The sequence below is a fragment of the Talpa europaea genome (assembly GCF_964194135.1).
Source record: "Talpa europaea genome assembly, chromosome: 6".
NCBI lineage: Eukaryota > Metazoa > Chordata > Mammalia > Eulipotyphla > Talpidae > Talpa > Talpa europaea.
This window is the reverse complement of record NC_140072.1, coordinates 95,488,050-95,501,420: the sequence shown is the minus strand read 5'-3', so window position 1 is coordinate 95,501,420 and position 13,371 is coordinate 95,488,050. Positions and strand designations below refer to the sequence as shown.

The 13,371-nt window shown below is 36.7% G+C and overlaps 1 protein-coding gene across 1 annotated transcript in view; it reads right to left on the bottom strand.

Moving 5' to 3' along the window:
- Positions 1-13,371, bottom strand: part of MIPEP (mitochondrial intermediate peptidase) — a gene marked incomplete at both ends in the record, with an annotated part of 150,438 nt that overhangs the window by 24,889 nt on the left and 112,178 nt on the right. The window contains 2 exons of the mRNA XM_084235308.1: positions 6,472-6,545; positions 10,199-10,320. Of these exons, the coding sequence (XP_084091434.1) occupies positions 6,472-6,545; positions 10,199-10,320 (196 nt within the window). The remainder of the gene's footprint in view (positions 1-6,471; positions 6,546-10,198; positions 10,321-13,371) is intronic.

The following is a 13,371-nucleotide window of genomic DNA, read 5'->3' as shown; positions in this document are numbered from 1 at the left end:
AGTTGCGAGGGGTTTGTGACCTTCTTGCCAGCCCCCCCCCACCCCCCACAACACACACCTCCATGTTGGGACGTGCACCAGAGAGATGAGTCCTTAAAACATATGGCTTTGAACATTAATGGGCCCAGGGGAACCAAGAGGTACTGAGGAACTGAGAACTCATTGTTATTTTTTCAAGTAATGCATATGACTTCTTTAAAAGACCTGCACACACTAGAAACCAGTGCAGGGTGAAAAGCACCAGGACAGTGAGAGAAGGAGATTCATTTACTGATCTGGGGCAAGTGCCATGGGGGCAAAGGTCAGTTAGCTTCCTCTTTGGGAACAGAGAAGCTAGCAGGTACCAATTTCCTATACTTCCTCTCTACCTTGCTGGTGAGGGTGGGCATGCAAGGGGTTAGCATACAAGGGGTACACATAGGAAATTCACACAGAGCAGTAAAAAAGAAAAATAAAGCTTATGGAACATCAGGTAATAATATACAAATTATTAGAATTTCAGAAGGGGGGGTGGGTCAGAACACCTATTTGAAGAAATAATGGCTGAAAATTTCCCTAACTTGGGGAAGGAACTAGATATCCAGGTCCAAGAAGCAAGAGAATTCCAAATTGGATGAATTACAGAGATACATATCAAAACACATTATAATTGAACTTAAAAAAGTCACAGATAGGGAATCTTAAGATCAGCAAGAGAAAAACAACTTTTTATGCAGTTTTCATCAGAAACAGCAGAAGAGAGTGAAATGAAAGTGCTCAAAGAAAAAATAGCCAATCAAAATATTTTACCCAGATTATTACTCAGAACTGAAGGAGAGATAGTTTTCCAGACAAACAAAAACTAAAGGAGTTAAACATCACTAGACAGCCTAAAAGAAATGTTAAAGGGACTTAATTTCTTTAAGAAAAAAAAAGCACTAACAAGTAAAAGGAAAACATATGAAAGAAAAAAATTTTTACTTTATAGTAAAGGTAGTAGAATAAAATTTAGAATGCTAGTGTGAAGGTTAAATGAAATAAGTAATAAATTAACTACAATAATTAGTTACTAGAATAAATTAGAATGGAAAATATCAAAAGCATAAAATGTTGGGGTGGGAGAAGTGAAAAGGTAGAGTTTTAGAATGTATTTAAACTTCAGTTAAAATCAAATATAAAATTAAAATAGAATGTGATATAGATTCTTGTATGTGTACCTTATGAACTACAAAACAAAAGCCTATACTAGATACCTTAAAAGACAGTGAAAAAGGAATCTAAACATAACACTACAGAGAGTTATAAAACTATAAAAGAGAAAGCAACAGAAAGGAACTATAAGAACTAGATAACAATAAAAAGGCAAAAAGTATTTATAATTCAATGATAATCTTAAATGTGAATGGACTAAATTTTCTTTTTTTTTTTTTTTACCCATGATTTATTTATTTATTTTTTTAATTTTATTGTTATATTCCCCATACAATTGCAGCCCCCCCATTCTGACCCCAATCCCTCCCCTCCCGCCCCCGCCCCCCTAAAAGTGTCTCTGGTTCATAGTTTTTTGTTGATTTTGATTTTCACTTTCTTATAGTTATTCATTTTCCTGGTCCCTTATTTAAGTTTTCTAGATTCCTGCTATGAGTGAGACCATCCGGTATTTTTCTTTTTCTTTTTGGCTTATTTCGCTGAGCATGATCCCTTCCAGCGCCATCCATGTTGCTGCAAATTGCATGTGTTTATCTTTTTTGAATGCTGAGTAATATTCCATGTTATATATGTACCACATCTTCTTGATCCAGTCATCTATTTTTGGGCATTTGGGTTGTTTCCAAAGCTTAGCTATTGTAAACAGTGTTGCTATAAACATAGGGGTGCAGGTGTTCTTTGGAATTGATGTTTCTGTGAATGGACTAAATTTTCAATCACAATATATGAGTGAATGTATCAAAAAAAGAAAAAAAGACTCCTCTATATGTTGCCTACAAGAGATTCGATTTAGATATAAGGACATACAAACTGAAAATGAACGGTTAGAAGAGATATTTCTTGCAAATGCAAAAAAAAAAAAATCCAGTATAGCCATAACTGTATTAGACAAAATAGAGTTAAAGACAGTAATAAGAGACATTACATAATGATATAGAGATAAATGACAGGAATACATTAGTAGTAAGGGACTTTAATATGCATTTATATCAATGGACATATCATCTATACAGAAATTAACAAAGAAAGACAGACCTTAAATGACATACCAGAGCAGCTAGTGGATATTTTCTATTAGAGCAATTAATAGCTATATAGAGAACATTCCATTCAAAAAGGGCAGGATATACATTCTTCTCAAGTCTATATGGAATATTCCTAAGGGTAAAAAAAAAAACCTGAAAATTTTTCCCTAAGTTTAGGTACAAGTCAAGGATGTTACTTTCACCACTATACTTCAAAATAGTATTGGAAGTTCTGACAACAGCAATTAGGCAAAAAGTAAAGAAATTAAAGGTCTCAAAATTAGAAAGGGGGAAGTAAACTGTCACTCTGCAGATGGCATGATATTTACATAAATAAATCCCTAAACTGTTAGAACTAATAAACCAATGATCCAACAATTATAGCCCTGGGTTTTTATCATAAGTAAAGGAAACACTAATTCAAAAATAGATATGCACCCCTCTGCATTATTTGAAACAGCCAAGAGATGGAAATTACCTAAGTATTCAGAAATATACTGGAATGGATAAAAATGATGTGATACACACACACACACACACACACACACAATGATACTGCACAGTCATCAAAAAGAATGAAATCATATCATATGCATTTAAGCAAAATGGTTGGACCTTGAGGGTATTATGCTAAGTGAAATCAATCAGACAGAGAAAGGCAAATAGTGTATGATTTCACCACATCTAAAAGGCAAAACAAATAACACAAAACTGATAGATACGGAGAACAAAATGGTGTTTGCGAGAGGAGAGGGTGGAATGGAAGGAGGACAAAAAGGATGAAAGATATCAAGAGTGCAAAATCTTTCATTATAAAACAAGTCATGGATTATAATATACAGCATGGGGCCAAAGGCAATAATATTGCATTTCCAATTTAAGAAATTACTAAGAAAACATGAGTAACAGACTTATTGCAATGTGATCAATTTGTATTATACACAAATGTCTAATCATTACATTGTATAACTGGAATTAAAATAAAGTGGCTTGCCAATTACACTTCAATTAGAAAAAAAGAAAAACTTCTGTTGCTGAAACTTGAATTTTTTTTTTAAGATTTATTTATCTATTTGCTATTTATTTATTTATTTTATTTTATTTATACAAGCACTGGGTACAGTCAGAAGCGCAGGAGGGTGAGAGAATTCACCAGAGCCAGAGCAGGGAGCAGAGCAGGCAGAAGGACCGAAGTACACTGCTGAGGGGAGCAGCGGGCGGCAGGAGAGGTCGGCGCACCATGTGGGACCCTCCTCCCGTGGCCGGGGAGCAGCCGGGGATCGAACCAGTGCTGCAGAGGCTGCAGGCAGCTTCGCAACCCAGCACTCAACCGCTGTGCCACCGGGGAGGCCCTGCAACTTGAATTTTTAATGTGAGGGTCCCTCAATGTGGAGAATTAAAAGTTAACACAGATATATGACTGCCTAGCAGTAGCCTTTAGCTGATGAATATAGAGCAAACAAAAGGGAGAAAAGAAAGTGAAGAGATGCTATGTTCTCTTGGACTTTCATTTGACAGAGATGTGGGTATAAGAAGGTACATCTGTTGGCAGAGACTAGAAAATACCAAGGGACTCGGCTAGTGACAACTCACTCTAAAAATGATATGTAATCTAAAATGCACCTGTATAGTATTTGTTATTAAAGTATCAAAAAAAAAGTATTTGTTTTCTTTGAATATGTTTCAATGCATAGATATTTGAATGTAAGGAACAGTCAGGAGTTAATTTGAAATATGTCTTAAATAAGGATATTAATAAAGTCCTTTGGTCAGGAAAGTACACAGTTTGAAATTAAATATTCTATTTCATTACATTTTGCTACCTAATATGTAATTCTTTAAATTTATCTAAATAAAAAATATAAAGTACCTACAAAATTATATTTTCATAAAAAATAGTATTTTCAAAAAAGCAATTGGATTGTTCATGCCTTTATATCACAACACTCAGTAATTTTACCACTCCTAAGGATATGCCAATATTAAGGCTATAAGCTATTATCTAAGACATTCCCCCTGTTTGGGGGTACACATTAACTGCATATAAGAATATGAGAAGCCATTGCTGGTCTTGTCTTACAAATCCAACCCTATAAAGTGACAATAGGCATAGCCTCTTTACATGTCTCCCATTTATCCTTGACATGTAAGAAATCATGTGAATTAATGAGATCTGACAGAACATTAAGAAAAATATTAAAGTTAAAAAGCAGAACTATTCTATTGTTGGTATTAACTGGAATCTAAATACTTTAATATCTCTGGTTTGAACCAGTCTTGTTTTTCTCTCATGAGTGTGTGAAGTTTGGAATAGAAAATATTAAGTTTCTTAACACAAAAATGTTTAAAGGACAGAATTTTTAGAGAAATATTTTACAACATTCTTGGAAGCAGAGTAGAAAAATACATCAGCCAAAAGATAAACAATGAAAAGGATTTAATTTTGTTTCTTTTGATAGAACCAACCACATGTAAGCTAATATTTGTGCAGACAGTATTTAGACTCTGGTCTCAAATAGGATAAACTAAGCACAACTCCTGGGAGAATATATCTAATAGAAAATTGAAATGAGAAAGTTAACCTAAAGCATCTCTTTCTCGCTCAACCCATAGTGCACTGTTTACACAGCAGTACACGCTACCAGCTAAAAAAGCACAATTTAAACTCTGACTTCTTTATTATCAATATTACAGTTAACTTTCACTTCTCTCCCCAATGATCCCTAACAAGGGGATCCTGTTCCAGAACTATGTATACAGCACAGAAGCTGAAGAGCTTGATCTCTTGCCGAAAGTCATAGTTTCAAATTCTGGCTCTTCTACTCACCATCTGGTAAAATAGGCAGGGGACCTGACTTGTTTCATCATCTGTAAAATGGGGGTAATGATAATTCCTATCTTTAGGGTTACAAGAAGATTAATCAGTAACATGATTCCCAATAGGCCACTACGCACTATTGGGAAACCGAAGCTTATCAGCAAGGCTTCTTCATCTGGAAAGCACAGCTCTAAAGCAGAATCTATTGATAAGAGACAGAATTGTTACTGGCAAAGAACAGCTGTGCTGTGCTACAGAAACTGTAGGATTTCTGGGCTGGCAAATTTTGCTTGTTTATAAATTGACTGGGACATCAGATACTTAGGGCCTGGATGAACACATTCCTGGTAAAGCTGATGGAGTGCAGAAGTGGGATTTTTGTGTAGCTTTCTTTCACTGTTTCAGCACTTATAATAAGGCTTGGTACCTAGCTTTTTTTCAACAAATATATGCTTAATAAATGAATGGCCAAAGGAAAGGATCTGGAGCTCTGCTATAAAGGGAACTAGGCATTTGATGGACTAGATTTAGGCAAGAAAATACCTGCATCAGATCATTACTATTAGGGCCCATTCAATTACCACACTAAAAACAGTACTTTACTAATACTGGAATTTACTTCCTAAAAGCAGTATTTAATACATGGAAGAATCAACTGCAGATACAACCAGAGATACGCTATGATTACCCAATAGCATTCACACCTACCCTGAAATTTATTAAAAATCATGATGGTAACTTACGTTACAATTAAATTTTCAGTGAAGACACTTAAATTTTAAAATTTCCAAAAAAAAAAAAAAAAAAAACAACAAATTTTAAACAAAAAAAAGCAAATTTTAAAATTTCCAAAAAAAGAAAACAAGCATTATGAAACCTTAAAGAGAAGAGTTAATTAGGTTCTCATTTTTTAATGGGTAAAAATTCAACCTGATGTCTTGGAATTTCTATCAATTATATAGTTAAGATTTCAGAGAAGTAAATTAAGGAATAAGAAATAAATTAGTCCTTTTGGTTGAAGAAATGCATTGTGACTTATCAAATCTAAAGGCAAATTTTCTGAGAATCTGTGGCAAATTTAACAATTTCCTGTTTAGAGTGTTAGTAACATTTTGCAAGTGAAAAGCCTGAAATCTGGCACCTAAATAAATCATAGTAACTAAAATTAATTTATTTGGGATTCAATAAAATAGAAATGAAAGTCAGAATAGAATACAATTAAAATTAATTTCTTCATGGGATACAATGAAATAGATGCTCAGAACAAAGTACCCAACTGAAGCACATCTCTTTTAAAAACATGTAAAATATGAAACCTTTTTCTCATAGATGATGCAAGAAGAACTTGAAGTGCTAACACTAAAACATATAATCCATAAAACCTTAAAAGGGAAGGGGGTGAGAATCACAGAAAAGTTACCAATGCTGATTTTGGTTTACCTTGAACCATGAGCATGGGCTCTTTGCCCCCGCCATGAGCCAGCATTTCCCGGCGATAGCGCTCCCCGGCAGTCCTGGGGAGAAAGGCAACATTACAGGGAACTGCACAAGGCCTCCTCAGTCCCATTCACACTTGTCTTGAGTCATTCATTCACTATTTGTTTGTTTGTTTTTTATTTAAATGAAGTACCTTGTTATACATCCCTGCTAAGTTTGACAGCATAGGATTTCTCCCCTCTGGTGTGGTTGCCGGTAGCTCTCCAAAACACCCCTAGTCCTCTACCATAGTTCATGAAGGCACACCGATGTCATATCCAGAAAAGTTAACCACCATGAGATCATTCAAGCCTTTTTTATTTTAATTCTGAAAATCTAACTCCAATTTTTAAATTATTCTAATGAATAAAACCAGGTGTGATATATATACTGTAAAAGGATATTTTTAGCTTTCTGTTTCATAGCAAGCAATCACTCTTCATAGAAAGAATGATTTAGTTCATTTGTTATAGAATAAGTGAAAGATTATTACCTATTTATCATTTTTAGGATTACAATTAATCCTTAAACGACGCAGGTTTGAACTACTTATTAGAACTTCTCATAAAGAGATGATGTATATTTACGGTATCCATAAATACAGAACAGTACTGTAAGTGTATTTTCTTTCCTTTGAGTCATTCATTCATTCATTCATTCATTCAAACTTTCTTTTCACTAGCTTACTTGTGAGAATATGGCATACAATATATACAATGTACAAAATATGTGTATGTTATCAGCAAGGCTTCGAATCAATAGCAGGCTATGTTTTCAAATCGGATCTGGACTGCACAGAGGTGCCCCTAGCCCTCATGTTGTTCAAGAGTCAACTGTGTTTTAAAGTGGCATTTAAAATTATTTACGTTGTTTCTTACTTTCATAAAAGAATTTGTGATTTGTGACACCTAACAGAATGAGAAAAATAATAGTCTGAAATAGAGTGAAGGAAAAAAGTCAGCAGAAGGTCAATTATAACAAGAGATCTTGGCCAAGGATCATTCAAATACAAAAGAACCAATGAAATGAACCAAGGGAGGTGGTGGTGAAGGCAAAGGGGGGAACATCTCGTTTCCATCTTCTGATACTCTTTGTCAGCTGGATTCTATAAGGAACTGTCTGTAATACATGAAGGTAGATTTTGAGGAATTTTTATATAGAAATTCTCCAAAGCAAAGGCACCTGGAGACAAACTATTCAGTGCTACTCTTTTGTATTTTATGGAAAATGCATTTCTTTAATGCAAAAGGCTACACGCTATGATGACAAAGAAATTATGATGTTTTCATCCCTCTATTTCTGGAGCATCTTTACATATGGACAATTTGGGGGAACAGTATCCAATTTAGATTTTTTGATCACTTTACAGTATCAAAAATATGCTGATATCAAACTCTAATCTTGGCTTCATCCTGAATTGATCACTGAGACAAAGCATGCGATGAAGCAGGAAACATGGATGGAGACTGGGCTTTCCTGGGGGACAGGGCAGCTGAGAGGTTCAATCTCTGGCCTGAGACTCTGCATCCCCTCCAAACCAGAGTAGCTCCCCTCCTCCTCAAAGGCTCCAGAACTTAGCTTTCCTCAAGTCTACACTGCCTGGCTTCAAGATATAGGCTTACACCCTGGTGATTTTTCAGAAGTAGAATTAAAAAAGATCTTTTGACAAAGGTTAGAAATTTTCTAGTCCAGTGAGCATTTTTACTAGCTTACTTTTACATGTCTATAAAAGTATGGCAACTGCGTGTCTAGGCAGGAATGCACACATAAACAAGATAAAAATACCTGGAAATATGTGTATTTAATAGTATGTGGTTTTCTAGTAAAGTGCAGTTCCTTTAAACAGAATGATATTTTACCTCCCTTATAGAAATCTCCAGAAAAGAATTGTAATCCCCCAAACTGATTTATTGTAGTCAATTTTAACTTTAGATTTGTTGAAGATAATAAAATCTGAAATGCAGACCAAATGTCTATAGTGAGCAAAGGGCAGAAGTTAAAATAAATAGCATGTGGGCACCAGGTTGTAAAACACTGAAAAATTCTATTACATCAGATTCAGGTTCAAAAGATTTTGGACTGAGTGTGATTATTAACTGTTGAGAAAAATCCAAACCTGTATTAAATTATATGAAAGGACAAGGGAATGTGGAGGAGACAGGGAGAAGGAACTAGGAATTAACAGACCAAAATTATAATCTTGGTCCAGTTTGTGACTTGTGAAGCCTTGAACAAATCAGGTATCCTCTTCTGAGCCTCAGTTTCCTCTTATAAAAAAGTGCCTCTTCCACCAAGGCTGCTGTGAATGTAAATCACATGCTATATGGAAACTCTAAGGCATTCTGAACACCTAAAATGCCATTAATCTAACAACATATGAAGGAGGTGAAGACAAAAGTCATCAGCCATGACAGCCTGAGAAGTCTCTGGAGATTTAGTTTTTCGGTGAGGAGATAAAATAGTTTAATGACTATCAGATAGGTTATAATTAATGGTTTGCTTTCAAATAGAGCTCCTTCTAAAGAATCACAAAAATAGAACTTGACTTCCCCTGGGAAGGGAGGCTGTTGAAAAGGGAGGCTGTGAGGGGCATCTGAAAGATGTGCCATCAGGGAATAATAGGATCTTTGCTGAGATCCTGCCAAATAGGGCTGCCTATCCCAGGCCCCATTCCCTCCTCCCCAGTCTCCCACCACTAAGGCCTCTTCACTGTGCGAAGGCGAGGAGGGTGTGGGGTGGGCATCGCATGTCCCTAATGAAATTTACTGCCAAATTTCCTCATGGAATCATGAAAAACTCACCACATTCACCAACTAAGCTGATGAAACATGCTCAGAGAGTCACAACACACACATTTTTGTACAGCCTTCCACAGGGAAATCTGCAGTTTGTGTTACCTGAACCACTGACTATCTTGATGATAGAAATGTTGAGCAAGTTTGCTTAGGAGGGCACCTAAGAAGCAGGGCAATAGAAAGCAATGTCAGGAAGGAGTTCTGCAGCTCCCAACATGGTCAGTGGCAGTGAGTAGTCCCTGAGAAGGAGAGCTGTGGAAGAATGGTGAGTGGAACAGCACTCACTTCTTCAGACTGCCAGTATCTTCCACTGGAAGAAAATGTTCCAAAGGCAGGCAGAGTAAGAACATTCTGGAACAAACTAGATGTTAATGCTGAGAAAGTTTCCAATGGTACTGCTCCCAATGAAGAACAGTACCAAGTTCTTGGTTGGGCAAGAGGGATGAAATAAAGTGTTCTCCTCAATTGCTTGTGGTGAAAATAAGGAAGCATGGCAGAGGCAGCAGGAAGCACTGAGAGCAACAAATACTGACAAGAGAAGAAATATGGAAAGAAAGCAACTCGGGCCCTTTTTATGCACAAGCATAGAGCCCTCACACAAAGGTGCCACACGATCACCAGGATGTAGGAGTACTAATGTTATACTCGGGATAGAGCAAGGTGAACGCTCATGGCATATCCTGTCTCTGGAAGGAGAAGTGAGACTCACATGAGAAGGGCTTGAGAGTAACCTAGGCTCTAAGCCAAGAATGTCTCATGCATCTTCAGTTTCCTGTAAGCTTTGGGCTGTGTTCTGCAACTGAGGTTCTCAGAACCTGACTTCCCATGTAGTGAGGTGGGGGACTACTGACATTGTATAAGAGGACATTTTATAAATGATCCCCCCATCCTATTACCTGTTAAAAGGATCCTGAACAAAGCATTCTTTCCAAACCATGGATGCTACTGCCCTGGACATCAAGTAAGAGTAATATTTGGCACCATAACCCACAAGGTGGCTAAATCGCAGCTGCCAGGCCTGTCAAAACAGAAAAACAGCAAAGAAAATAATTATGGCTCCACATATTCAGATATTATGCATGTGAACACAATGAAAGCATATAAAGTCTGCACTGCTTCAATTCAAATATCACCCAAGAGGATGTCACCTATGACATTAATATCTTTTACATTTTATACACTACGATAGGTGGAAATGTATCCCCTCAAAATTTATATGAAGCCCCTTAGCACTTCAGAATGTAACTGTATATAGAGTTAGTGCCTTTAAAAGGTGATTAAGTTACAAGGAGGCTGCTAGATGGGTAGTAATTCAATAGGAGTGGTGTCCTGATAAGGAGAGACACCAAGGATGTGCATGCACAGAGCAGAGACCATATGAGGACACAGCCAGAAGATGGTGGGCTGTGAGCCAAAAAGAGGATTTGAAGGAACTAACATTTACTGTTTGGTCCAAGTTCATCACCGCTGGGATTCATTTCTGTGATAGGAATGTGGTGGGACAGCCCAGACATGGTGGCAGGAGTGATGATAATAGAGCAGGTTGGTCTCTCACATCTATTATGGCCTGCCTGAATGCCTGGCCACTGGTATTGGAAGAGGGGATTTTGGGCCTGGCTCTTAGCACATTCATTTTTTCTGAGGACCATGATGTAGTTCTTGTAAGAAAGGCCACATGAGTTTCCATGGAAGAATATTCTTCCAGTGGAAAATTCTTTGCCTATGAACAAAGTTCTTTCTCTGGACCTAAAAGCTGAAAGCATTGACATTCTGATAGTTAGGAGGTGGGTTATTCAAATGCAAACCACAGTACATCAATGGCAACACTGCTACAACAAAAGTTAGAATATAGAAAAACTATCCCCAATCGATAAATTTAAAAGTTTTACTTTTCTAAAACAAATCTGACATAATACACCAACTTTTAAAGTGCACTTTATCTGACATTAAATTCTGAAAATAAAAACTGAAGTCTAACTTTTTTAAATTAAAATAATCATACTCTAAAAAGTCTTAATTCCCTAGAAAATAAAGTCTAAATTATAATTCTCATCATAATCTCTATACCAGATAAGCAAATTCTACCTAATTTACTGTGAAGTAAATATTTTAAAAAATACATGACTCCTTTATGCCAGCATTATGGTAAATTCTGAGCACTTCTCCAAGTGTACTATTCACAATGGTGATTTTATATATTTTTTCAACTTACCATTTATTGCTCACACACTGTAGGCAACTTACAAAGCTTAGCAACATCTAACTTGACCTTTAAGGATTGCAAAAAAATACCAACTGTATAGAAACAAATGCATTGGAATATGTAGAAGAAACAGTAATATGAGCCACAAAAGGTGACAATGGAGGACTTGGATGGATGCTGCAGCAGAAGTATACAGAAGGGTGAAACATGATTCACCTGAATTCTCTGACCTCACCTAACCCGTAGTCCCCATGCCTTCAGCTATGCTTTTTATCTCTGCCACAGTTTCTGTTTTGCCACATCATACTTACAGTTCTTTCAATTCAACTGCCTTTAGTTTATGTATATTTCTGCCCCCTATTGAACTTTTCTGGGGAGCATTTCATCAAAGCTACTTCAAAAGCAAGAAAAGTCCAATTGATCCAATGAGTTTTACTCACAGAAATGTAGGCCAAGGAAATAGGAATGCTTTCAAAACTTAAGTTACTTAAGTGTTATTTATACTGGCATAAAAATGTTAAATGTGGGCCTCCCTGATGGCACAGGGGTTAAAGTCTTAGCACTATCATGCTATCACCAGTCACTGTGGCCTGAGTTCAATCCCCAGCCAGGGAGCTAACCCACATGGCGCAGCAGACCTCTCCGTTCTCACCTGCTGCTCCCCTTAACAGTGTTTTTCAGATATCTGCCTGTTCTGCTCCCCACTCTGTTGCTGGTGAACCCTTTCAACCCCCATACCTCTGGCCTACACCCCAGTTTTTGTATGCATAAGTAAATAAAAAATGCCAAATGTAACTGCTTAACAATTGGGAATTATTGAATAAATTAAAATACATCTATTAGAAGAAATTAATAAGCCATTAATATTTCAAGGAATATTTAATAAGATAAAATGTTTATCTGACATGTATTTTTATATCACAGACACTTAAACAAAATACCCTATTCATTCAGTAGACACGACCTGCTTTATGAGTGTACACTTAAATGCAACTGAAAAATACTATAATTGTAATTTCAGAACTTCAGAATTTGAATAGGTGCCAGTGTTTTCTTTTTGTCATAGGGGGAAAGAAAATTCCTTTGAAAATCATTTGAAACTTAGACAAAAATTTCACCGCTATACTCTTGGAATCACTCTATTGGGATCATCTGAAGACTATGATGAACCTTCATGATCCAGATAATACCTGGGAGGGTCAATTCAACTTTTCAGAGAAGACATTCCAGCCCATGTGATCTTATCAACCAGGAGCATGCTGGTGGCATCACAGCACAGGAGTGAAGAAGCTCTTTCTTTACACAATAGTTATCCCATATGACTGCTTCTGCTGCACCATCAGCTCACCTGTGCTCATATTCACACCCACAAGTTGACCTGATTCTGAGTGTTCCACCTGAAGGTCAAAACCAGAGTTCTAAGCAAGAACCTTGGTAATAATGGACAATGCATCAGCAAATGCTTCAACTCCAAGTTGGGCCCTGACCTTAACACTGGATTTACGGGGCTTCTCTCATTGCTACTTCCACTGCACCAGCGCCAGGAACATACATCAGTAGAAGTTTTAATAGCTCTCAAGCCATCTCTTACTCCATCTTAGAGTGTGTGCTTATTTGGCCCTTTAACCAACGATGTCAGCAAGGCTTAGAACATTTTTCAATGTAGGTGAACATCTCTTCTCCCAATGTATATTAATAGGCAAGTCCTATATGTCTCAAACAGTCAGGATTTAGGTTGTCAAAGGAAATTAGAGCTACCCCACAACAGATAAGAGTCAGCCTTCCTCTATTTCTCCTTTTTGCTCTATGCAGAGCTACTGTGTCTTCTTTAGCAAACATATCTGAGTTGTTGCCACTTTGTGTATT